The sequence below is a fragment of the Monodon monoceros genome, unplaced genomic scaffold (genome assembly GCF_005190385.1).
Source record: "Monodon monoceros isolate NGI ecotype Baffin Bay Population unplaced genomic scaffold, NGI_Narwhal_1 Super_Scaffold_22, whole genome shotgun sequence".
Taxonomy (NCBI): Eukaryota; Metazoa; Chordata; class Mammalia; order Artiodactyla; family Monodontidae; genus Monodon; species Monodon monoceros.
In genome coordinates, this window is record NW_021703779.1 from 20,879,923 (window position 1) to 20,905,521 (window position 25,599).

The following is a 25,599-nucleotide window of genomic DNA, read 5'->3' on the forward strand; positions in this document are numbered from 1 at the left end:
ATATATGTACTACCAAATGTAAAATAGATAGCTAGTGGGAAGCAGCCGCATAGCACAGGGAGATCAGCTCGGTGCTTTGTGACCACGTAGAGGGGTGGGATAGGGAGGGTGGGAAGGAGACACAAGATGGAGGAGATATGGGGATATATGTATATGTATAGCTGATTCACTTTGTTATAAAGCAGAAACTAACACACAATTGTAAAGCAAGTATACTCCAATAAAGATGTTAAAATTAAAAAATCTTCTAGAACAAGAGAATAAAGTTTAAGTGTGTTACAACACATTATGTATAAAGTCTTTAGGTATTTCATAACTCAATAATATGGTTACGGTACTTTAGTATAATGGCCTAATTTATGCTATTTTCTTTCTAAATTGGTGAACAAAAGTTCAGCATTGGCACAGACAGTGGAAATTAAAAATTCTAAAACAAGTTCTGGATGAAAATTGAGTTTATCATCTCAAGCAAAGTAAATCTAGACCACGTCACACACATCTACATTCTTTTACTTTGTCATCAGTTTTCAAAATCAAGATCAAGTGTGGCAAATATACATATCAAAGCCCACGAAAACATTCTGTAGACTGTAAATTTTGGTTTCCAATGTTAAAAATTGCACACATGCTTTCATGAACATAACGACAAATGCCTGATTTAAAACCTGAGCAGTAAAAGTCAATCTGTATATGCAGATCTTTGGTCACTAAGGGAAACAGTTAAGTACTCAAGTATGTAATTTCCACCCTCTTGTAGTTATCTACCCTCCTATTATAGCATTCAAAATCCTCTGTACCCATTCCTGTTTAAAGTGGTACTGGGATTTCCCTGGTGGCACACTTGTTAAGAATCTGCCTGCCAATGCAGGGGACACGGGTTTGAGCCCTGGTCCAGGAGGATCCCACATGCTGCAGGGCAACTAAGGCCGTATGCCGCAACTACTGAGCCTGCGGTCTAGAGCCCGTGAGCCACAACTATTGAGCCCGTGCGCTACAACTACTGAAGCCCGTGCGCCTAGAGCCCGTGCTCTGCAACAAGAGAAGCCACCTCAATCAGAAGCCTGCGCACCACAACGAAGAGTAGCCCCGGCTCGCTGCAACTAGAGAAAGCCAGCATGCAGCAACAAATACCCAACACAGCCAATAATAAATAATTAATTAATTAAAAAATAAAATAAAATAAAGTGACTTGTAGAATCTCTGTGGGGAGAGAAACTTCCTAATTTTGATATAAATGTTTACATAGTTCCAGCCCCATATCCTCCCCTGGTGGACAATAATGTTTTCATAGCTGCAACCAACAAGATAGGCACCATGGGGGAATTCCCTGGCGGTCCAGTAGTTAGGACTCGGCGCTTTCACTGCCGTGGCCCATGTTCAAGTCCTGGTCGGGGAACTAAGATCCCACAAGCCAAACGGCCTGCCCAAAAAAAAAAGATAGGTACCATGGGCCTCTGCTCTCTAGTCAACATGACACAGGCTGCCCAGTGGGAGGGAAACTCTCTCTGCAGCTATGGCGACAGCTGCCACCAGGAAGCTAGGGCTCTCTGCTCCCCTCCAGAGATGGCACTGACGAACATTTTTAAGTCAGGCACTCTTAAGTTGGGGCCCTTTATTGTGCCTTTTTCTGAAAACATGCAGCCAGTACAGACTTTTTACTACTGACTCTAAACAGAAATGCATTCATTCCATTTTCAGAACAGCTCTCTGTACCTGACACCAACTTGTATATGGTTCGCAATAATGTCGGAGATGGGAGATGCTTTCTTCAAGTTGGGTCCTTGGCTCTTCCACATATTTAGACTGACCCTCAGGAACAGAGTAGAGTGAAAGCTGCAAAGATTGAAAAACAAAATAAAAAGAAATTAAGAAGTGTATACAGTAATGAAATAACAATCAATTATTAAATTTGTAATAATTCACAAACTACAATGAATAAGGGTTATGTGCACCCTGAACCTTGCTTCAGACGATCTTTGCACCTTAATCAATAAGGACAAGGCCAAGAGAGCAGGGCTATGAGGTGTCCTAGCCTCCCCCAACCCTACTCATAGCAGATAAAGCAGTCCCCTTTTACCCATTTTATATATTAGTATTTGTTATTTCATCTTAGATTTAGTTTGGAAAAAGGATTCTATTACTCTAAATGGTGGGTCGGAGGTGGGATAGGAAAAAAAAGCTTGAGGATAACTGAATAGCATATGACTTAGTTCTAGTGATCAGTCTAGTGCTAATCAAAGCAGAATAGCAGGTTTGTTCCCCACCAGAGAGGAAACGTTTCACAGCCACCACTGGCTGCCTTCTTCACCCTCAAAAATGCCACTGTCCCAAGGCCTGAGAAGAAGAGAGTAAAGGGCAAAAAAACAAGCTATTTAGCTTTAGGTAAACACCATTCAAGTAACCCTGACCATAACTGAAGGTAGATCTTTATGACACTTTACTCAAAGTCAAAAGAAACCAAATATCTAAAATAATCAGTGGGAAGTATAGACAAAAAGGAATGTAAACAATGGAGAGATGATTTCCTGTTTTATTTATTTAGGATTTATTAAGCATCTACTTATGAGCCTCTAATCCAGCCAAGAAGCAGGATGAACCCTGGTCTTTAATTTCTTAGGAGAGGGAAAAATGTGAATGTTTTCCTGGCTTGATAAGCAGTCTGGAAGCAGGCAGATCACTTAGAAGTGACTTGTGCTTACAATCTACTGGGACAGAGCAGATTCCCCACTAAAAATCTAGGAAATATTCCTTAATTATGCCCTTAGCTAAGTACCATTAATTAAAGTTGAAAAAGCCATAGTCTAGCAGCTTCTCACAAGGAAGCGCTATTTCCTCCTTTTAAATATCTTCTGAATTGTCCTATCTTCCTGATATTCAATTTGTATGCTTCCCATAGTAACCAAATCACATATACAAAATGTATCACATGTTACCTCATTAACCTTCACAGCAGCTTTGTGAGATGAGTCCTTTTTTGCTGATGCATAGACTTTGAAGGTGAGCAGGCTCAGGCTGGCCGGCCCCACAGACCTCTGAATTACCTGAAACACAGAAACAATCTTAAGCCTTCTCTCAATTCCACAAACTGAAGGTACATAACGTGGGCACATTTGCAACCTCAGCCACTCCTGCCCTGAGAGGCTTATTGTGCGTTATGAGAAATGTACTCCCGAAGTTTTATGGAAGTCAGAAACAAAAGAACATGTTCTCGTGGACTTAAAATACCAGGTCACCTTTATCTTCATTTCCAAAACAGTAGTTCCTGAGTTTTCTACTTAGCCTTTCAAGGAAAATAAAAAATACACCTCCCCTACCCTCCCCAATAACAACAGGGGAAGGAGCTTTTTTTTTTTTGGCTGCATTGGGTCTTCGTTGCCATGCACAGGCTTTCTCTAGTTGCAGCGAGCGGGGGCTACTCTTGGTTGTGCTGCGCGGGCTACTCATTGCGGTGGCTTCTCTTGTTGTGGAGCATAGGGTTTAGGCGCACAGGCTTCAGTAGTTGTGGCACACAGGATCAGTACTTGTGGCTCTTGGGCTCTAGAGCGCAGGCTCAGCAGTTGTGGCACACGGGCTTAGTTGCTCCGCGGCATGTGGGATCTTCCCGGACCAGGGCTTGAACCCGTGTCCCCTGCATTAGCAGGTGGATTCTTTAACCACTGAGCCACCAGGGAAGCCTGGGAAGGAGTTTTTAATGATCTCACCTAGTGATTCATTGAACAGGGTGAAGATTCTTTCGATAATTCCAATAATCAAATTTTGAGCAGCTCTCCCTTTCCATTCCCACTCAGAACCGCTCTCTCCCAGCCTCAGTTCCCAAACTCAGTCTCTTTCTGTGCCTTGCTCTCCCTGACTAGGTCACTCATGCCCATGGCTTCAACATGAAGCGTGATCCCTAGATATGCAGCTCCAGCCCAGAGCTCTCTCCTGAGTTCCCAACTCATTTATCCTATTACTTCTGGACATTTCCACTTGGATGGGACACAAGCTCCCTACACCAAGAATACCCAAAACCAACTCATCAGGATCCTGTCTGTGCCTCCAAGTCTATACTAGGCCTGATAGGTGAATGTGTGCTGTGGAATCTAGAAAGTTTTAAAAGTGACACATTTTAAAAATTAATACACAGCACTTGACCACCTTGCATCCTTACCCCAGAAATGCCCCCTCTTCCTCTACTTCATCTCTCAGGAATGGTGCCACCATCCAACTAGACAACCCAATCGGAAACTCTGAGGTCATCTCCACTGCCTCCCCCCACCATCCTATTGGTCATTAAGTCCTGTTAATTCTGCCTATTAAATAAACTTAATTCACTCTCTCCTCTTTATCTTCTCCTGTACAATCTTCCCTTGGGCCCTTGTTTCTTTCCTGGATTGTTTCAACAGCTTAATTCTAAATGTTCACCTGGCCCTCTGATGACTCAAACCACCACAATGCAAAAGAATGATCTTTCTGAACTGCAAACCCGAGTATCTTCTATCCTTATTTGAGATCCTTTGCTATTCATTACCTAGGACTTTTATGTGAGCCAAACAAGGCCCATTTATGATCTGACCCCAACCACCTTCTTAACTTCATCTGTCACTCTGCCTTTTCCCACAAAACTTGAACTCCCTATATTTCTCCCATGCTGCTTCCCAGCCTCATGGGTTCACACATGCTGGTTCCTCTGCCTAGAATGTTCCATATTTGCTTTGCCTTTCTGCACAATTGCCTAAGAGCATGGAGACTTATTGCTTTTCTTTTCTTATTTATCCATTTATTTATGTCTATCAAGTTCCCCCTCCCAAACTGGAAGCCCTTTCAGGATGTGGCTGTGTCTTACCCTGTATTCCTCATGTCTATAACTGTGCCTAACACATAAGAAATGCTCAAGAACTGTTTAATGCCTGCATGAATGGACAGAGAGAGGCAAAAAATAAATGACTGGTTGACTTGTTCTAACTACTTAGGCATGATTTGGCATCACAGAAATCATATTCCCGAGATCTGCAGTGCCCGTAATGTGAAAGACTTCGCTACTCTGTAATACTCACAAAACATATAATGCTAAATAAAATCTAAAAAGGTCTGTTGAAATGTATGCCTTGGGCTTCCCTGGTGGTACAGTGGTTAAGAATCCACCTGCCAATGCAGGGCACATGGGTTCAAGCCCTGGTCCGGGAAGATCCCACGTGCCACGGAGCAAGTAAGCCCATGCGCCACAACTACTGAGCCTGAGCTCTAGAGCCCGCGATCCACAACTACTAAGCCCAGGCACCACAACTACTGAAGCCCGCACACCTAGAGCCCGTGCTCCGTGACAAGAGAAGCCACTGCAGTGAGAAGCCCGCGCACTGCAATGAAGAGTAACCCCCACTCGCCTCAACTAAAGAAAGCCCGCACGCAACAACGAAGACCCAATGCAGCCAAAAAAAATGAATAAAATAAAAAAATTTTTTAAAATGTATGCCTGAAGTCACACACAAAAACAGAAATACCCATATTTCAGAAGCAAATAAAGAGCTAGAAGCTATTTTTAAAAGGAGTGGTTATTACTTAAACTGGTTTAAAAATAACACACCCTAAAGCATTAAGTGGAATACTTAAAAGATATTTATTTCCAGGCAATATTGCCACTAACTTTTTTTGCCTCCAGGATAAAGGTTAGTGAGCCACTGCTGACAGTCAGTGTGGTCCCTCCCTACTTCCCAGGAGAGGGCCTATGAGGCTGCTGGTATCTACAGGTGCCAACTCACTGCTCTCTGCCTTCTGGGTTTGTCCACAACCTACTGACAACACTGCTTAAGCTGGGGACTTTCCACTGAGCCAGCTGGCAGGCACCGCCCCAACTTTGTTTCAGATTCCCTTTCTTACTGTCAATAGCTGGTGCCCCACTCCTTTTCCCACTTCCTCATCCAAGCATTTTGGGTTCATGTTGTCCCCTTTTTCATCCTCATTTGATATAATGCCTTGTGTTGACCTTTTAAATTCTTTTCTTTTTTAATAAATTTACTTATTTTTGGCTGCGTTGGGTCTTTGTTGCTGCATGCGAGTGCTCTTTGGTTGTGGCGAGCGGGGGCTACTCTTCGTTGCGGTGCGCAGCTTTCTCATTGCAGTAGCTTCTCTTGTTGCGGAGCATGGGCTCTATGCGTATGAGCTTCAGCAGTTGTGGCTCATGGGCTCCAGAGTGCAGGCTCAGTAGGTGTGATGCACAGGCTTAGCTGCTCACTGCATGTGGGATCTTCCCGGACCAGGGATTGAACCCGTGTCCCCTGCACTGGCAGGCGCATTCCTAACCACTGCGCCACCAGGGAAGTCCCCAGATACCTTTTTGAGTTAGTGTTTTTGTTTCCTTTTGATATATTCCTGGAAGTGGAATTGCTGGATCATATGGTAGGTCTATTTTTAATTTTTTTTGAAGAACCTCCATACTGTTTTCCATGGTAGCCGCACCAATTTACAATTCCATCAGCAGCGCACAAGGGTTCCCTTTTCTCCATATCCATGCCAGCATTCATCTCGTCTTTTCTAACATATATATTTATCTACTTATTTTATTATTTATTTTTGGCTGCATCGGGTCTCAGCTGCAGCATGCAGGCTCTTCGTTGCGGTGCGCAGGCTCTTCATTGCGGGGCGTGGGCTTCTCTCTAGTTGTGGCGTGCAGGTTTTCTCTCTCTAGTTGTGGCTCTCAGGCTCCAGAGTGTGTGGGCTCCGTAGTTTGCAGCATGCATGCACAGTAGTTGCGGCACGTGGGCTCAGTTGCCCCACAGCATGAGGGATCTTAGTTCCCTGACCAGGGATCGAACCCACGTCCCCGCATTGGAAGGCAGATTCTTAACCACTGGACCACCAGGGAAGTCCCTCATCTCTTGTCTTTTTGATGATGGCCATTGTAACAGAGGTGAGGTGGTATGTCATGGTGGTTTTTCTTTTTAAAGAAGGTGTTCGGGTAGGAGTTTATTTATTTATTTTTGCTGTGTTGCGTCTTTGTTTCTGTGAAAGGGCTTTCTCTAGTTGTGGCAAGCGGGGGCCACTCTTCATCGCAGTGCGCAGGCCTCTCTCACTATGGCGGCCTCTCTTGTTGCAGAGCACAGGCTCCAGACGGGCAGGCTCAGTAGTTGTTGCTCACGGGCCCAGTTGCTCCGCGCCATGTGGGATCCTCCCAGACCAGGGCTCGAACCCGTGTCCCCTGCATTAGCAGGCAGATTCTCAACCACTGCGCCACCAGGGAAGCCCCATGGTGGTTTTAATTTGCATTTTCCAAAAGACTTGTGATGTTGAGCATCTTTTCATGTACCTTCTGGCCTTTTGTATATCTTATTTGGGGAAATGTCTACTCAGGTCCTTTGCCCATTTTTTAATTGGGTTATTTTTTGTTTGTTTTTTGCTATTGAGTTGTATGTGTTCTTTATATACTTTAGATATTAACCCCTTATCAGATATATGGTGTGCAAATATTTTTTTCCTGTTCTGTAGGTTGTCTTTTCGCTTTGTTGATGGTTTCTTTTGCTGTGCAGAGGTTTTTCAGTTTGATGTAGTCTCACCTGTTTATTTTTTATTTTGCTGCTTGTACTTTACGTGTCATTAATTTCTACTTTATTTTTCCCTCTTGTCCATTTTTCTAGTTTTAATATTATGCTAAGACTGCCCTTTTATTGCCCAAGTTGTTTTCTTCATCTCCCTCTTCTCCTGTTAGTCACTCCCATTCCACAGCAAGAACTGTGGCCACAAGGGTGGTAGGACTCAAGAAAGGTCCCTCTTGAAGTTGCCCTTTCCGTTTCCTGCAAGCCCTCAACAAACAAAGCAAACAAAAACCAAACATAAAACAAACCTCATCCCCAGAGACTTGGGAGATCCAGAGATTAACACTCCCCAGGGCCACAATTCTCTCTGCAGAGGTATACTTCAGGGTTTATCAATCTCAGCACTGTTGACATTTTGAGCTGGATCATCCTTTGTTGGGAGGCTGTCCTGTGCACTGTAGGAGGCTTAGCAGCATCCCTGGCCTCTACCCACTAGATGCCACTGCCAACCACTCCCAGCCATAAGTCAAAAATGTGTCTAGACATTGTCAAAAGTCTCCTGGGGGGCATCCTCCCGCCTTGAGAAGCACCAATTTACATGAATAAGTATTATTTTCTGATATCTCTCACCATCTAGATTTTTTTTTAAGATAAAACACAACTCAAATTTATTGTTAGATTTGTCCACAGTCAGCAGTGGTGATCTTCTTGCTGGTCTTGCCATTCCTGAAACCAAAGCGCTCCATGGCTTCCACAATATTCATGCCCTCTTCCACCTTGCCAAAGACCACATGCTTGCCATCCAACCACTCATTCTTGGCAGTGCAGATGAAAAACTGGGAACCGTTTGTGTTGGGGCCAGCATTTGCCATGGACAAGATGCCAGGACCTGTATGCTTCAGGAGGAAATTCTCATCAGCAAATTTCTCCCCATAGATGGACTTGCCACCAGTGCCATTATGGCATGTGAAGTCACCACCCTGGCACAGAAATCCCGGAATTATTCTGTGAAAGCAGGAACCTTTATAACCAAAGCCTTTCTCCCCAGTGCTCAGAGCATGAAAGTTTTCTGCTGTCTTTGAACTTTGTCTGCAAACAGCTCCAATCTGTTAACATAGCTTTATGGATTGGATAAGCAGTCACTTCTTGGTTTCCAGGCCCCTTACCTCGAAGGAGACACGGCCCAAGGGCTCACCATCGATGGCAATGTCAAAGAACACGGTAGGGGGCTTCCCTGGTGGCACAGTGGTTGAGAGTCCGCCTGCCGATGCAGGAGACACGGGTTCGTGCCCTGGTCCAGGAAGATCCCACATGCCGTGGAACGGCTGGGCCCGTGAGCCATGGCCGCTGAGCCTGCGCGTCAGGAGCCTGTGCTCCGCAACGGGAGAGGCCACAACAGTGAGAGGCCCGCGTACCGCAAAAAAAAAAAAAAAGAACACGGTAGGGCCGACCATGGTTGGGCAGCGTGGGAGGTTCTGGGGTTACGGCGTCTGCAAATCAACCACCATCTAGATTTTAAGATCTGTGGCCTTAAACCTAATACACAGTGATATAAATCAGAATAGTCGATGCCTGGGAGGTGAAGTTTGCATGGGGTAGACTTACTAAGAAGGGGGCACAAGGGAACTTTCTGCAGTGACAGAAATGATCTATATCTTCATTGGGTGTGAGTTACAGAAGGTGTATACACTTGTCAAAACTCAAATTGTTGCACGATCTGTACAACGTACAATCTGTGCATCTCACTGTATGTAAATTACATGTCAAAAAAAAATCCACACACACCTAAACCATGTTAAGTTTATGCCAAAATATGGGTGGGAACTGCAGGTCAAGGGTCATTCTTAGGAAGGAGTCAGCCATACATCTGGCCATGGTAAGGATCTAGGTGGTACTGACCTGTGCAATGGAAACTCACAGGAAGCGCCTGGGTAAAAGATCCACAGGCAGACAAGCCTGACACTGATGCAATACCCAGCATCTTGGGTGGTTCACTTTCTTTTTTGGCATCAAAGAGGGCTCCTCATAGTGAGAGACTACCCCATCCTGCCTTGACCAGATGTTATCACAAACGGGGATTTCTCAATGCCGAGTCCCTACTGGGTGGCTATCATAATTTGTTACAGCTCATATTGATTATACAGGCTAACCCATTCAATATCAGAATTTAAGAAGGTCTGTTAAAATGGGCAGAGATCACCCCAGGAAAGTGTGAGGGCAATAAAGGGGGCAAAGAATCTTCTTCTTCAACCTTTTGTCTACCCAAGGAAGAAAAAGAACATGAATCTGGAAGTTAGATCTCCTGAAGAAAGATTTAACCAACTGGGTCATAATCACTAAAGCTCTAGCTTTATCACCTTTTCTCCCATGGGTACTCCTATTGGGTTGCCTTGTGAGACATGAACACAAAGGCTTTCTCTCTCCATGAGGGGTCCTGACCCATTATGGTACAACCAGAATGAAAATACCTCCTGGGAAGTGAGATCTCCCCTGGACCTCTTCTGATGAGGGGCTGGAACCTCTAGACTGTGTGTACCCATGGCCTGAGCACTCACTGTCCCAAGTGACAGTCCTTGAGAATCCTTGTTTGCCAGGCTCACTCTCCACCCAGGACAGATGGCTTGGCTCAGAAGCTGGGTACACATGCACCTTCCAAGAGCTGATTAAACATTCTCTACTATGGATTAGGTGAGTTTGGCTTGCTAGATCAAAGTCAAGCCCACTCTGTTAAGAGCTGTATGTTCAACGAGTGCTAAGCTACAGCTACAGACTAACTAGATCCAAAGGCTGCATTGCTTTACATCCAGCCTATCCTCTGGAGTGTGCCCTTCAGTCACTAGATGCCCCTCCTGGAATTCAGCTAGGTGAGGGTCTTAAATTAAGGACCCAACGTATTGGCTTCTTTGAGGTTTTAAATATAGCTGTAAGAGACCCACAGTCATAGGGGAAACAGGTGAGTTGGTGACCCTGAGCTTTGCAAACCTCAGAGGGAGTGTCACCGAGTTCCCTGGCTCATGTGGTTAAAACACTCTTTCTTTCTGTCTGATTATATTCCCCAGCAAGATATCTTATATACTCTGCCTATCAAGGTATATTCTCCATCTTAGACCTTTGGACTCTCTTTGCTCTCAACTTTTGTTGAGTCCTCAGAGCGCTTAACTGTCAACGGAAACTGAGCACCAGGACTGGCAGTTGGTTGGATGGGGCCCTAACAAGAAGTGTTGTAAAGGAGTAGGTCACCACTGTCTAAAAGGCTTTTGCTTCTTACTCTCTCCACTGGAGCTCATCAAGGACTGATGAGAACAAAACAAATCTGGCTAGGAAAGCAGGGTTATGTATGATATAACAATTGGAAGCAGTCAACTGAATTTTATTTCAAAAACAAATATTTATTACATACCTATTCCACATCAGGTACCATGCTAAACAGGACACAACACTTAAGCAGACATAGTCCCTACCCTTACAGAGTTTCTAGGAAGCTTATGAGTTTACTCAAAAAAAACTCAGGTTACAATTTTTTATTTATTTATTTATTTTGCGGTACGCGGGCCTCTCACTGCTGTGGCCTCTTCCGTTGCGGAGCACAGGCTCTGGATGCACAGGCTCAGTGGCCATGGCTCACAGGCCCAGCCGCTCCACGGCATGTGGGATCTTCCCGGACCGGGGCACGAACCCGTGTCGCCTGCATCGGCAGGCGGACTCTCAACCACTGCGCCATCAGGGAAGCCCCAGGTTACAACTTTAAAAAATAAATGTTTTTTAAGGCTGAGGCATAAGATTGAGTTTAGCCTTCAGCTCTAGCAGCAAGGGCAGATTCTTGTACACAGTTAACTAAGATATGAATCGGGTGAGGTTACACTCAGATCATCATGGGTACCCAGAAGACTAAACTATCCTTGTTTTGCAAAAGAAGTGTACTGCTCAGAACTCTAGTTCCAGGACCACTTCCTGATTGTGTCCCAGTAAAACTGCTTCAAGGACAAATAAAACTCTCAAACTGAATAAGCCACCCTCAGAATTATTCAAGGATGCTCAGGAATGGTGGGGCTCAAAGCCCTGACAATTTGCTTTCTCTATCAACTTTATGGAAAACCCAGTATATAGTCTCTCTCATTATTAAGAAGGGTATGCTTTTGGGCTTCCCTGGTGGCACAGTGGTTAAGAATCCGCCTGCCAATGCAGGGGACACGGGTTCAAGCCCTGGCCCGGGAAGATCCCACATGCCACGGAGCAACTAAGCCCGTGCGCCACAACTACTGAGCCTGCGCTCTAGAGCCCGCGAGTCACAAATACTGAAGCCCGCGTGCCTAGAGCCTGTGCTCCACAACTAGAGAAGCCACTGCAATGAGAAGCCCGTGCACTGCAAGGAAGAGTAGCCCCCGCTCGCCACAACTAGAGAAAGCCCGTGTGCAGCAACAACAACCCAACACAGCCAAAAATAAACAAAAAAAGGGTACACTTTTATTCCCCCACAATTACAGATCTATTACTTTATTAGACCTTCCACTAAAAATATATACCAGTTTCCTAACACATTTTAAATCAACTATAATTCAGTAAAATAAATTTAAAATATATACATACATACACCAGTTTCCTTTTTGATAAAACGTAAGCTTCACTTTCCAGGACTGTGTAACATAAAAAGTTTCAGAATCACCTGAATCACAGATTCCATTGCCTTCCCCCAGAGTATCTGACTCAGTAAACCTAAGAGAGTCCCAAGAATCTATTCCCATAATCAGCCAAGTTTAGAAAACCACTATTCTAAAAGCAGATGCTTGGGGAACAGTTATTCAACTTAAGTTTGTATAAACACTCAATCGTACTTACTTTTAAAAACATTTGAAAGAATGAAATGAAAACTGTCCTAAACATAAAAAGACACAGTGACTGGTCAACCAGTCTAGAGAAGTTATGGGATTTATTTACATTCAAGAAAATCTTTCCCATCTTAAACACAACACAAACAATATCCTCCACCCCTAATCCCCTTTCTAACTACCACCCTATTCTTCTATCTCCCTCCACTGACAAAATTATTTTTAAAAAAAGACTGGTTAGCAGGCAGAATAATGGATATCCTTAGCAAGCTGGGGAGTGACTGGAAGGGCCCTGAAGGCTTCTCGAGTGCAAGATATACCAGTATGGTCAGTTTGCAAAAATTCCTTGTGATCTGTGCACCTTCCTGTATGTATGTTATATGTCAACACAAAGTTAGAAAGATAGATTCTGCCTGCTTTCTCTGCTTTATTCCCTCCTCCCCTCACTACTCAAGATATCTAAAAGTGGCTTTCCCAAAGCCACCAATGGCCTCCCAGTAACTAAACTCCAATGGACATCTGGCACCTCAGTTGTACCCTGAAACTGGTGACCACTCCACCATCTTCAAAGTCTCTCTTCCTTTGGTTTCCAAGTTTCTACTCTAGCTCCATTCTATAAGCTTTGTAGGGCACTCCTTCCATCTCTCTTTGGGCCTTCTCTTCCTCTGTCTGCCCATCTCTTCAAGGCTGACGAGTCAGAGTAGTACTTAACCAACCCTCTTCTCACTCCAGAGCAATTTCACTTAAATCTAACTCTTCGGGCTTCCCTGGTGGCGCAATGGTTGAGAGTCCGCCTGTCGATGCAGGGGACACGGGTTCGTGCCCCGGTCCGGGAAGATACCACATGCCGCGGAGCGGCTGGGCCCGTGAGGAGCCATGGCCGCTGAGCCTGCGTGTCCGGAGTCTGTGCTCCGCAATGGGAGAGGCCACAACAGTAAGAGGGCCGCATATTGCAAAACAAAAAGAAAAAAAAAATCTAACTCTTCAACTCCCACCCTATGCTATTGATACCCAAATCAGTATTCCCAGGCCTGGCCACTCCCTAAGGCTCAGGCTTGTGTCTAACTCCCCATGGACATCTTCACCAGGTTTTTCAATTGCTACCTCATAATGAATTCTCTTTCTCCAAAAACCTCTTTTTCTCTGGGTTTCCCTACCTCATTTAATAGCCTTACAAGCCACACAAAGGACAACATCAAAGCAACTCTTTAATGAAACAATGAAAATAGACTTCAAAGACAATAAGATGTGGTCGCTGCCTCCACAATCTAATAAAGTGGATAAACGAATAATTACATCACTTGTGATAAGTGCATTACCAGAAAAAGGACAGGAGTAACACAGAAAAAGGAATAATGTACCACGACTGGAAATTCTGGGAAACAACTGTAGAGAGAAGCAGAATCAACAAAGTTTATGCGTTTCTGCCTGCCTTCCTCCCTTTCTTTTTTTTTTTTTTTTTTTTTTTCCCCATGTGGCGGAGCACAGGCTCCGGACGCACAGGCTCAGCGGCCATGGCTCACGGGCCCAGCCACTCCGCGGCATGTGGGATCTTCCCAGACCGGGCCACGAACCTGCGTCCCCTGCATCGGCAGGCGGACTCTCAACCACTGCGCCACCAGGGAAGCCCCTTCCTTTCTGTTTTAAGCAAAGTCACCCAACAGATTGATGTAAACACTCAGCGTCGCTAGGAACAGCCTCTGTAAAGAGCAGTAACAAAAGAAACAAAGGTCTGGAACATGAGGATGATTTCTGACACACTACAATCTTTTCAGCTATACTCATAAGTAGCTACAATCTCTAGATGGAGCAAATATAGGCAACCGTAAACCATGACTGCTACATATCAACATTCTCAATCCACAAGTTCCCTTTTAATATCAAGATCAGATGAGGTGGGACTTCCCTGGTGGCACAATGGTTAAGAATCCACCTGCCAATGCAGGGGACACGGGTTCAAGCCCTGGTCTGGAAGATCACACATGCTGTGGAGCTACTAAGCCCGTGTGCCACAACTACTGAGCCTGCACTCTAGAGCCCGCGAGCCACAACTACTGGGCCCACGTGCTACAACTACTGAAGCCCAAGCACCTAGAGCCCGTGCTCTGCAACAAGAGAAGCCACCGCAATGAGAAGCCCGTGCACCACAACGAAGAGTGGCCCCCACTCACCACAACTAGAGAAAGCCCGTGCGCAGAAACAAAGACCTGATGCAGCCAAAAATAAATGAATAAAATAAATTTTTTAATTATGAAAAAATAAAATAAAATTAGATATTCCTCTATTTACAGGAAATGAGACACAATTATGTATTTTTTCCCTAAATGTTACACTGCTTCTTTGATCTTCAATCAATCTTTTCTGCAAAAATTTCCATCTGAAAGCATTTTTCATTTAAAAACAAAATGCTTTTAATCTGATTCTTTTCAGTTGTTTAAGAGGTAAAAATCTGATAGGGATTGTTAAACGTCTATGAAAAGTGACAATACTTTTGAGATTATTCTTGTTCTAAAAAAAGAACATAAAACAAAAAATAAATTATGTAAAAGAATTTAGGGTAAAACAAAATGATGAAAACAATCAACAATTTTGCCCACATCAGCCTGCATTGCTGTCCTTAGTAATGTGTCACAAACTGAATTAATAAAGAGAAACTAAATGAGTCCATAATCTCCAAAGATCAAAAGAATATGCCTCCCCCCAGAGTGAGCATTCAGTACAGTTCCTACGCTTTATACAGCAATCCTTTCTAATCTGTAGGGCCATACACCAAACTGGTAACAGAGGCTTTCTCTGAGAAGAGAATTAGAAGGAAGCAGATGATGGGAACCATATAATTATCATAACTGTACTGTTTGACTTTTTACAAGTTATTTCAGCATTACTTATACAATTTTTAAAATAGGTATTTTCTTACCTCATACCCCTCAGGATGGCCACTATCAAAAAAACAGAAAATAACAAGTGTTGGAGAAGATATAGAGAAACTGGAACCCTTGTGCACTGTTGGTGGGATTATAAAATGGTGCAATCACTAAGGAAAACAATATGGAGGTTCTGTAAAAAATTAAAAATAGAATTACCATATGATTCAGCAACTCCCCTTTTGGGTATACATCCAAAAGAATTGAAAGCAGGGTCTCAGGGATGTATCTGCACACCCATGTTCATAGCAGCATTATTCACAACAGCCAAAAGGTGAAAAGTCACCCAAGTGTCCATGGACAGATGCATGGATAAATAAAATGTATATACATACAATGAAATATTATATAGAACCTCGAGGATATTATGTTAAGAGAAATAAGTTAGCTCACAAAAGACAAATACTGTATGATTTCATCTATATGAAGTGTCTAAAGTAGTCAAATTCATAGAAACAGAAAGCAGACTGGTGGTTACCAGAAGCTGTGGGGGAGGAGAAAATGGGGAGGAGAAAATGGGGAGTTTTTGTTTAATGGGTACAGAGTTTCAGTTTGGCAACATGAAAAAGTTCTGGACATCTTTTCCACAACAATGTGAATATATGTAACACAACTAAACTGTACACTTAAAAATGGTTAAGACAGTAAATTTTATGTTATGTGGGTTTTATCAGCATAATTAAAAACTAGGGAACTTAAAAAATGCAACCAGAAAAAAAAAATAAACAGTATGCCTCCTCCTCCTCAAAAATAAGTATTTTCTCTCCAAAGCAGTAACCTTGATGGATCATACCAGAACCCACTGTAACTATTTATACAACAAATTAATAAAGGAAATTTACTTTTAATATGTGATCATACAGCTTCCATTTCTAAATGCCTTCACATCAAATTTTAAGCCTGTAAGAAAATCAGTCTCAATATATTCGAAATAAAAGCAGATTAGAAAATGAAATAAATTAAATTGTTTTAAAAAGAGGGGGGAGGATTTGTGAGGTTTTTGAAAATGTTAAACTGAGGAGGTCTATTTAAGTATTCCCAGAAATGAGTCTGAAAACGATGTTAACAATGGTTATCTACAGGTGGTAGGATTAAGGGTGACTCTTCAGTATTAACTGAATTTCCTGAAGTTTTTGCAATGAATATTAATTTGTTTTGTAACATGCAAGAAACAAAAATAGCTGGCTCCTGAGGATATTCTAAAGAATCTGTCAAGGATTATGACGATAACTCCAAATGAAAAAGGACAAAATGTTTTGATCAGGGATGATATTTCTGGAACAAATATATTGATCAGTGACGGCGTGTTTGGAAGAGATGTATTGACAAGATAATTAAATCTGTCCTCTCAATAACGACTGTTTTGACAGGCACTCATTTGGATGTATAAATCTGGGAGCACTTACACTTCGACAACAACAAGACAAACCACAATCATTTCAATCTGTTTCATAGTGAATGGATTATGAAGCCAATATTTTAAGAGTTCAGACTTTAACCAACAAAAAGAAAAACTGTCTTCCAACTATGACAAACATAGAACTATCTTATGATAAACTTTCAATTCTGTAATTCTGTACTGGGGTAACTGATATTTCCTAGTTCTTCCTCATCCACTATAAACACACTGGTCTAAAGAGATAAGTGAAGAAAAAAAACCAAGGCTGTTTTCAAGATTAACATTACCTTTTTTTTTTTTTTAAGAGAAAACCAGCTTCTATTTTATCTTTGGAGGGCAGAATTCACCCAAAATTAGGTCAGCAAAGCAAAGCAAGTATGTTTCATTTGCAATTGTTTTACCTTTAAAAATAATCATCATTGGATTTTGTTAAATTCATGCAAAAAAATAATAAACTTGTCTGATAAACAGGAAGGAAATGTCAGAGCCAAAGAGTGAGATAATTGTTCGTTCAGGCAGGTTTTGAGTCATCTGGTTGGGCTGTACTGGTTTCACAGTCTTGGAACACAGATGACACATAATTTACCATGTTGCAAATTTATTTTGAACTTCCTCATTCAGACAGAAACTTAACAGTGCTTACCTAAAACTCCAAACAATATATATATTTCTTTTCTCTCTTGGAATGGCATCCCAAGATCCATTCAATCTTTAATGAGTTAAGGAAATACAGGCAGGAAAAAAAGTCACAGAGGAACATTTACTTCAAGATTTGCCTTTCAAATGCTTCTACATTTTCAAACAACTAAAAAAAATTCCATTTTCTAAGAGGAAGAGGTATTCTGTCAAAGTAAAGTCTATCTAGACCCAAGTTTCGTTTCCTAATAGACCGCTGTGTGCACAGTGAATGCCGAACTCACTGACAACAAACTGCCTTCAACCTCATCTCAGTTATTCACAAGCTTTTCCTTCTTTAAGGAAAAGGAAACTACAACATTCTTTTGGAAAAAAAATCATGGGCAAGGCTCAATTCAGCTGATGACAATCTGGATTCATAATGAAAATCTCTGTGAAAATAAGGAACAAAAACAAGAGAAGTCAATATTTGGACTAAACACAGCAATTTTTAACAGTGCTCCCGAAAGATGTGACTCCACACACAGGCTCAGTCAATATTTGCCAAGTGAGGTAAGTCATCAACAAACGATTTAGGAAACTTGTTGGAGTCCCTGTATCACTTGGTTCTTACTCACTCACCAGTTTAACCCATGTCATAATACGACACACGAAGCAGCACCTCTAATGGGAGAGGAGATTCATTTCAGCAAGCACAAAGAAAAGCAGGCTGTTATTTCACAATGACTGACGTCTATGGAATGGGGAAAAAACAAAAATGAACCTATATTATTTTCATATATCCTATTTAAAAAGACTGTTCAAAGGAATGAATAGGAACATCTGAAAAAAAGAAACCACTGGGTATCGCTCCCAACTAAAGCAATGAACATGCACTTGTGAACCTATCTCTGGCTCCCACAGAGGGCTCCTCATCCTCACCCAAGCAAACAAAGACGTCCTTAAGTTGGAGCCAGTGTGGGCTTTGAACAAAACACGCTGCATTGCTTCAAAGACTTAGAAAGAAGTAGGAAGACAAAGTGTGACTGTATTTAAAGTGCCTTTAAAACAATATTCATTCAAAATACAACTTACTGTCTATAATGGTATTATCATGAAAATATAGCTTAATATTTAAAGTTATAGGCTCTCGGCATAATGAAAACTCTACAACCCTTGCTCTAAATTCTTCCTTCTACAAGTTTTAGTGTACAATGAACACAAGTTTTAAAACCCACTAAATTAAGAAACTGGCACTGTTCCAGTTTTCTAATAAAACTGGCATAAGGCCATGCAAAAATCAAGAAAAATTCAGCAAAAGTGAAAAACAAATAGCTTCCAAATTCTAAAATATACCTCTAGACTGAGGTTTTTTTTCCCCTGAAAATATCCACATAAAGTTTCATGCTGTATGCACTAACCATAAATTTCCGCTTAAGCATTACTGGGGAAAATTAACTGATACAAACTATAATTCCTCAAGGAGAATTCCCTCGGAGATGTTTTAACTGTAAGGGCAAAAAATCTTTATTATCTTTCAAAATATGTGACATTTAAAATAATATTCAAGTAAAATAAACTTACAGTACTTTTCCAATTTACAGATGATTTTCCTTTTCCAGTTATCAGTGTAATTCTCCCCTTAGTTTGTACTAGTAACATACTATTCACGATAAGAAAATTAATTTCAGGACTTCCCTGATGGCATGGTGGTTAAGAATCCGCCTGCCAGTGCAGGGGACATGGGTTCGAGCCCTGGTCTGGGAAGATCCCACGTATCGTGGAGCAACTAAGCCCGTGCACCACAACTACTGAAGCCCACACTCTAAAGCCCACAAGCCACAACTACTGAGCCTGCGTGCCACAACTACTGAAGCCCACGTGCTCTAGAGCCCATGGGCCGCAACTACTGAAGCCCATGCGCTCTAGGGCCTGCATGCCACAACTACCGAGCCCGTGTGCTGCAACTACTGAAGCCTGCACGCCTAGAGCCCGTGCTCCGCCACAAGAAGCCATCAAGCCACTGCAATGAGAAGCCCGCACACCGCAACAAAGAGCAGCCCCCGCTCGACGCAACTAGAGAAAGCCTGTGCTCACCAAGGAAGACCCAATGCAGCCAAAAAAAAAAAAAGAAAATTTAATTCAGAAAGATAGGCAATAAAGGCATTACATCAAGACCAAAGAGCCACAATAGGTAATAATGCCTTATAGCCAAGGATACGGTCACCTCAGGCTCCTATGAGCAGTGAGCTCTGAGCGGAGCTCACATTTCCGTCCTTCAGGAAGGAAGTGATGCCGACCAACTTTCACTAGGCCATCTTTTGGCCCTTGAAGCATCTGATGATTCCTCCATCTCCAGCCCACATCTCTCTCAGGAAAACTACTCACTCCTGGATTCCATGTCAACTGATTACCACCTCTTAATGTCCACAGATACTTCTCCAAGTCCAGCCTATTCAAAAGCAAGTTATCACCTCCCCGCAAACCGAACTCAGCCTTCTTCCACTTTCCCATCTCAATCAACAGTTCTAAGAGCCACTCAACTTTCCAAGCCAAAAGCCTGGGCAGCATCCTTAAATTCTCCTTCTCCCAACTCTGCCACATCCAATGAACTACCAAGATTTGACACTAAAAAATACTTTTGGAAAGTCCCAAGACTGTGCACCACCATAACACTACCGTAGCAGCCTCCTACAAGACGCCAACTAAAAGTTATTAATAGCTCACATTTACAGAGAACTTACTTTGTACCAAACACTGTGCTAAACTTTGGGTCTGAGTTAATTTAATCCACGCAACAATTTAAGGTTGGTACTAGTCTTTTTTTTTTTTACATCTTTATTGGAGTATAATTGCTTTACAATGGTGTGTTAGTTTCTGCTTTATAACGAAGTGAATCAGTTATACATATACATATGTTCCCATATCTCTTCCCTCTTGCATCTCCCTCCCTCCCACCCTCCCTATCCCACCCCTCCAGGCGGTGATCTCCCTGTGCTATGCGGCTGCTTCCGGTACTAGTCTTATCCTTGTTTTATAGATGAGGACACAGCTACAGAGTGGCTACAGAGACACTTTAGTGTCTCACCCCAGGTAACACGGTTTTAACTTGGCACTGAACTCTCACTTCTGTGTCCTTGCATGAGCTTTTCTGCTCTGCTTGGAAGGCCCTTTCAACCATGTCTGCTCAGCTTCAAAGGCATGTTCTCCTCTATCAAGTCTCCTGATGCCCCCTGCTGGTGCTTGTTCCTCTAAGTCAGTAGTTCTCAAGGTTGGCTACATGCCCTATATGCCCTATAAACTAGATGCCTAAATCTCAACCCCAGAGATTCTGATAGCACTGGTCTGGGTACAGTCTGGGCACAGGGACATATAAAAGCAACCCAGGTGGGTCTAACATGCAGGCAAGGTTGAGACCTACTGCTCTACATTTCCCCAACCCTTTTACATCAGAGCACTTATCCCACTGCATCTGAATGAACTGTTCCTGTCTGTGCCACTAATTACATTGTGAGCTCCTGAAACCCAAGTTTCACAGTCATCTCGGGGGGCTTTCTCAAAACTAGAGATTCCTGGACCTCACTTAAAAACTAAATCCGACCCATGGTCAGGGCCTTGGAAACTGTCTCACAAATAATTCTGATATGTGGCCAAATTGGGGGACTCTCTCCTAGGTAAAAAATGGGTCTTTTCATTTATACCTGCCAAGGTACCGCAAAGTGCCCAGCCCATAGATGAACTGTGATAAACATTTGTGCAACAAATGAAATCTAGTAACATGAATCTGAAGACTGGGTGTATGTAGTCAGTATTCAAGCTTCTTGCAGCAGCACCTGGAAAAGCTGCTTCCTGCAATAGAATGCAAACACTGGGCAGCTTTTCAAATGTGTTTTGTGATCCACCAGTGCCCCCTACTGACTTGAAGATGGACAGCTAAATCAAAACAATGGTTAAAACAAATATTTTAATTGTATATGCATATTACTAGCCACACAAACTGTACTTTTTCCACCAACACCTATACTATTAACTCTTCTGCCCTCCAGTCCTAGTTGACCCAAGCTGATCAAGCCCTACCATGTGCTCAGCCCCACTCCCGGGCTGCGATCATGAAAGGGCCAGTAGCAGTTCTCAGCAGCGCCCTCAAAGCCTCTCACTTATCTTTTTTGTTCTTTGGTCAATGTCTCTTCCAAATCCCACCACACTCATAAAATCACTCACCTGGAAAACACAAGAAACCATTCATCTACCAGTTTGCCTCAGTTCTTACTATTCATATTACTATGACAGGAGACGAGCAACATCTACATCACCCAGGAGCTTGTTAGAAAATGAGGACTCTGAGGCCCCCACCCAGACCTCCTGGATCAGAATCTGCATTTTAACAAGAGTCGCATGCACATGAAAGCTTGAGAAGCACTGGTCCTCACCTACTAGACCTGACACCGCCATTTTATGACAAATAATTTTCTAAGTAACTCTTGCTATCTTGAAGTAAAATTCATCACCCACCTACATACATAAGTCCAAAAAAAAAAAAGAGACCCATATATTAATTTGACGGTAACACAATGGAGAACAAAAAGGAGAGACTTATAAGCGTTATATTTCAGCATATGAATGTTCAACACAACTAAATTAAAGATGTGAAGAACCAACCAAGTTTCTAAAACACGCTCGAGGCAGGTGATACCATCCAGATGAGAACCACTAGTCTACAATTACTGTCATCCTTCGCTCCCTTCCATCTCACAGGTGGAAGGGACTATCTCTCCTCCTTTTCAAAGCTAAGGAATTCTTTTTTATAAAAGTTCCCTCCCTACATTCCTCCCGAGGCCATAAACATTGCCAAATCTTGAATACTGGAACAACCACAAAACAACTCTAGAATCTTGACCAAACATGTCCCTCTAGTTACTATATTCTCCCTCCTTCCCTTGACAGTCAAGCTTATAAATCCCATTTACTCATATTTCAGCTACCAACCCATATTAATCTAGCTTTCACTTCCATCAGTAAACCTACATGTATAAACATTGTGAAAGCCTTCCAACCAAACTGCCCAAAACAGTGAACATTTCTCCAAACCCATCTAACTCATCTTTCTGTAATAGACATTGTCGTTGCACATCCAGTCTCCATTCCCCCACTGTGTTCATGGATTCATTTCTCTCCCAGGTGATTAATGTAGTGATCCCATTCTGAGCTGATCCTGTTTAGTCTAAGCCAATCAGGGCATGGCATTCCCCTGGCACTGGCTATTGGGTCAGGGGCGCTGGTCCAATCAGACTGAAGAGTGTAATCCAAGTCTGGGAATTTTGTCCTCTCTCTTTCTCTTGCTCTAGTGGATGGGAAAGCATGTGTTACTGGCAGTCATCTTGCAACCATAAGGGGAACCAATCTTACTTCGGAAAGCCAAGAAAAGAGATGGGGACCTTGAGGACATCGTTGACCCACCGGAGTCCACCCTTCCTCTGGACTTTGTGAGATACTTTTCCTTACTATTTAAGCAATTGGGTTTCCCCAACTGGAAGCACCCTAACAAAGCCTGTCCTTGAAACTTTCCTCCCTTAATTTTCTAAACATCACTCTTGTGCTCCTACTTTACTTATCAAAAGTTGCTTCTCGAAAATCTCTGGCCTCCCCTCTTCCTCTTCCTCCTCCTTACATTTTGGTATCCACCAAGGTCTGTCGTGAGTTTTTCTACTCAAAGCACATATTTCAACAATTTCAGCTCCCTTTAGCTTTCCCTTGATACAGCACAGCTGAGCTACTGGCACTTCCTCAATGGAGTACCACTGCTGCTGTTCCCCAGCTCATCCACCTGAGGAACTCCTGTCTCTCAAAACTTGTCTCCCCTGAAGTCCCCAGGGGTTCCTTGCCTTTTTTGTGCCATAGACCTCTTTGGCAGTCTGGTGAGCCCTATGGACCCCTTCTCAAAATAATGCTTCTAATTGCATAAATGCCAATTATAGTGCAATATAATTGTTTTTAAGACCCAAAATCTGATACAGTAATATGTGCTTCTTTATTAGCTCATTAATACTAAAAAGACCTAGTAGTGAGTCATAACTACTATAACTTTGATGTAGTGATGAGCATAAATGATATTTGGAGATCTGCAACAACTGTAATGTGACATGAAAATGTCTGTGACATGCACTGGTCCTGTTAACTTCGACTGGTGACAGGTACTGCTAATACTACTGTAGTTTGTTGCTGTAGTAGCTTATTAAATGAATTGCTCCCAATCAACCACATGTCCTCACATCCATGCTCTGTGTAGTCCCCCACCATATTGATTCTGGGCTTGGCCATATGACTCATTATGACACCAACAAATGTGACGCAAGCAGGTGTTTAGCATCAGGACTAGCCTTCTTGGAACCCAGTAACCATGTTAGGAAGCCCAAGATGGCCACACTGAGGGGCCCTAGACCCACAGATATGGGATTAAGTCCACGTCATAGTCTAGCACCAGCTGAATTCAGCCACTGGGAGATGCCAGCAGAACTGCCCAGCCAACCTATAGATGGTGAGAAATAATAAATCATTGTCGTTTTATCTGGAAATAGATAACAAACAGTTACCTACATTCATAACTGAAGGAAATGCTAAACTGCAGTGAAAGATTAGTGAAAAAGAGTATTTTTCCCCTCAGAGTTCAGGGACCTCCTGAATGCTATTCACAGACCCTCTGAAGGGCCAATAACCACAAACCCCTGGTAAGACAGATTCCTGCTCTTTTTACTACCACAGTACATTGATAACCATATAAACTGATCACAGCATATCCTTTGCTGTTCCAACCTTAAAGCTGTGCCGAGCTCCTAGCACATAATAGATGTTCAACAAAAATTTATCAAATGAACCAAGTTTCTTACGGGATCTGTTGTCCTAACTAAACGGTGAGCTGCCTGAAAACAAAATAAAAGCAAATACTTGGATGTCACTTCTATGTGCCAGGACCTCTTCCAAGTGCTTAACACATACTAACTTATTCCTTATAACAACCCTAAGAGGTAGATGTTATTTCCCCAACTTCACCAATAGGAAAACAGGCTCAGAGAGGTTAAGTGACTTGTCCAAGGTGACACAGCTAGAAAGTGGCAATGCCAGGATTGGATGGCCAAATCCATGTTCTGATTTTGTCTGTCCTAATGCACCCAAAGCACATTGCAGAAGCTCAATAAGACTTTTAAATGAGTAGTGTAATTCTGAGATTTCAATAGCAATATTTTATGGGTGCACTGCTTCTTCAAGACTCGATTTTGTAGACTCCTTTCTAGTAGCCTGTGATGTTTTTCATGATAGAAAATATCATTTACTTTTTTTAAAACTAGGAGAATAACACCTTCATGTGTACAGATTTTCGAAACAGTCTTCCCTGTAAAAGTGTATTTCTTTCAAAGGACACGAGTTCATAGAATGTAAAGAAGGGAGCTGACCTATCCATACTATATACTGTTCACTGGAAATAGCAGAGAAGTTCCAACTTCTCCCTCTCACCCAGCCATTCCCATGCCAGCCTCCCCGACCTCCTGCAGCAGCTTCTCTGAAGGTGACTCTCTCCCATTCATACACCAGGTTCTGAAACCTGACCTTGTCAGGCAACCAGAACCGAACCCCGCAGTGCCCTGAGGTGGCCTAACCCTACTCACGAACCCAAGAGGGCACCAAACGGAGGGTGGATACTTTGTACTTTAATTTTTTAAGTGTTTTATTCACGAAAGCACAACCCAAAGGGCCCCACCCACCCACCCCCGGGTCTCACGCCTCAGCCCGGCAGCGCCTCGCTCCAAGCGGACCGCTGAATGAACTGCGGGGCCGGGACGCAGCCGGCCCGGAGGCGGGAAAAACCTCGGGGCGAGCCGGGCCTGGTCCCCGGAGAGGCCCACTAGAGCGCGGGGGGGGGGGGGGCGCTCCGGGAGGCCGAAAAGGGGCGGTGACAGCTGTGACCCGGCTCCACTCTCTCACCTTGAACATGTCGCTTGCAGCGGCGTCTCCGGCGGGGATCACCCGGCCTTGACCCCGCCCACTACAGAGAGGTGGCTACGGCGGCCGCCTAGGGCCCGATTCCTCCGACGCAAACGGGCCGCGGTGCGGGTGACGACCGTACAGCCAATTCGATCCGGCCAAGGCTTAGCTAGGAAGCCTCGGCTGGAAACCGCGACGTTGAGCTGCAGCGCGTCGCGCCTCGAGCGGCGATCGAACGCAAGCCCCGCCTCTCACAGGCTCCACCCCTGCGCCGGCGGTTGCTAGGCGGCGGGAAAGCGCCACCTCAGAGTGGGCGGCACGCGGGGGTGAGAGGAGGGAGGTCCCGGCCC

The 25,599-nt window shown here is 43.3% G+C and overlaps 1 protein-coding gene and 1 pseudogene across 1 annotated transcript in view; both read right to left on the reverse strand.

Annotated features, from left to right (window-relative positions):
- APOO (apolipoprotein O) overlaps positions 1-25,494 on the reverse strand; it is a 57,673-nt gene extending 32,179 nt beyond the window's left edge. The window contains exons 1-3 of the mRNA XM_029241493.1: positions 25,250-25,494; positions 2,934-3,041; positions 1,714-1,833 (exon numbers count right to left, since the gene is read on the reverse strand). Coding sequence (XP_029097326.1) covers positions 1,714-1,833; positions 2,934-3,041; positions 25,250-25,258 — 237 coding nt within the window. The 5' untranslated portion in view covers positions 25,259-25,494. The remainder of the gene's footprint in view (positions 1-1,713; positions 1,834-2,933; positions 3,042-25,249) is intronic.
- Positions 8,183-9,383, reverse strand: LOC114906374 (annotated as a pseudogene).
- Positions 25,495-25,599: the final 105 nt, after the last annotated feature.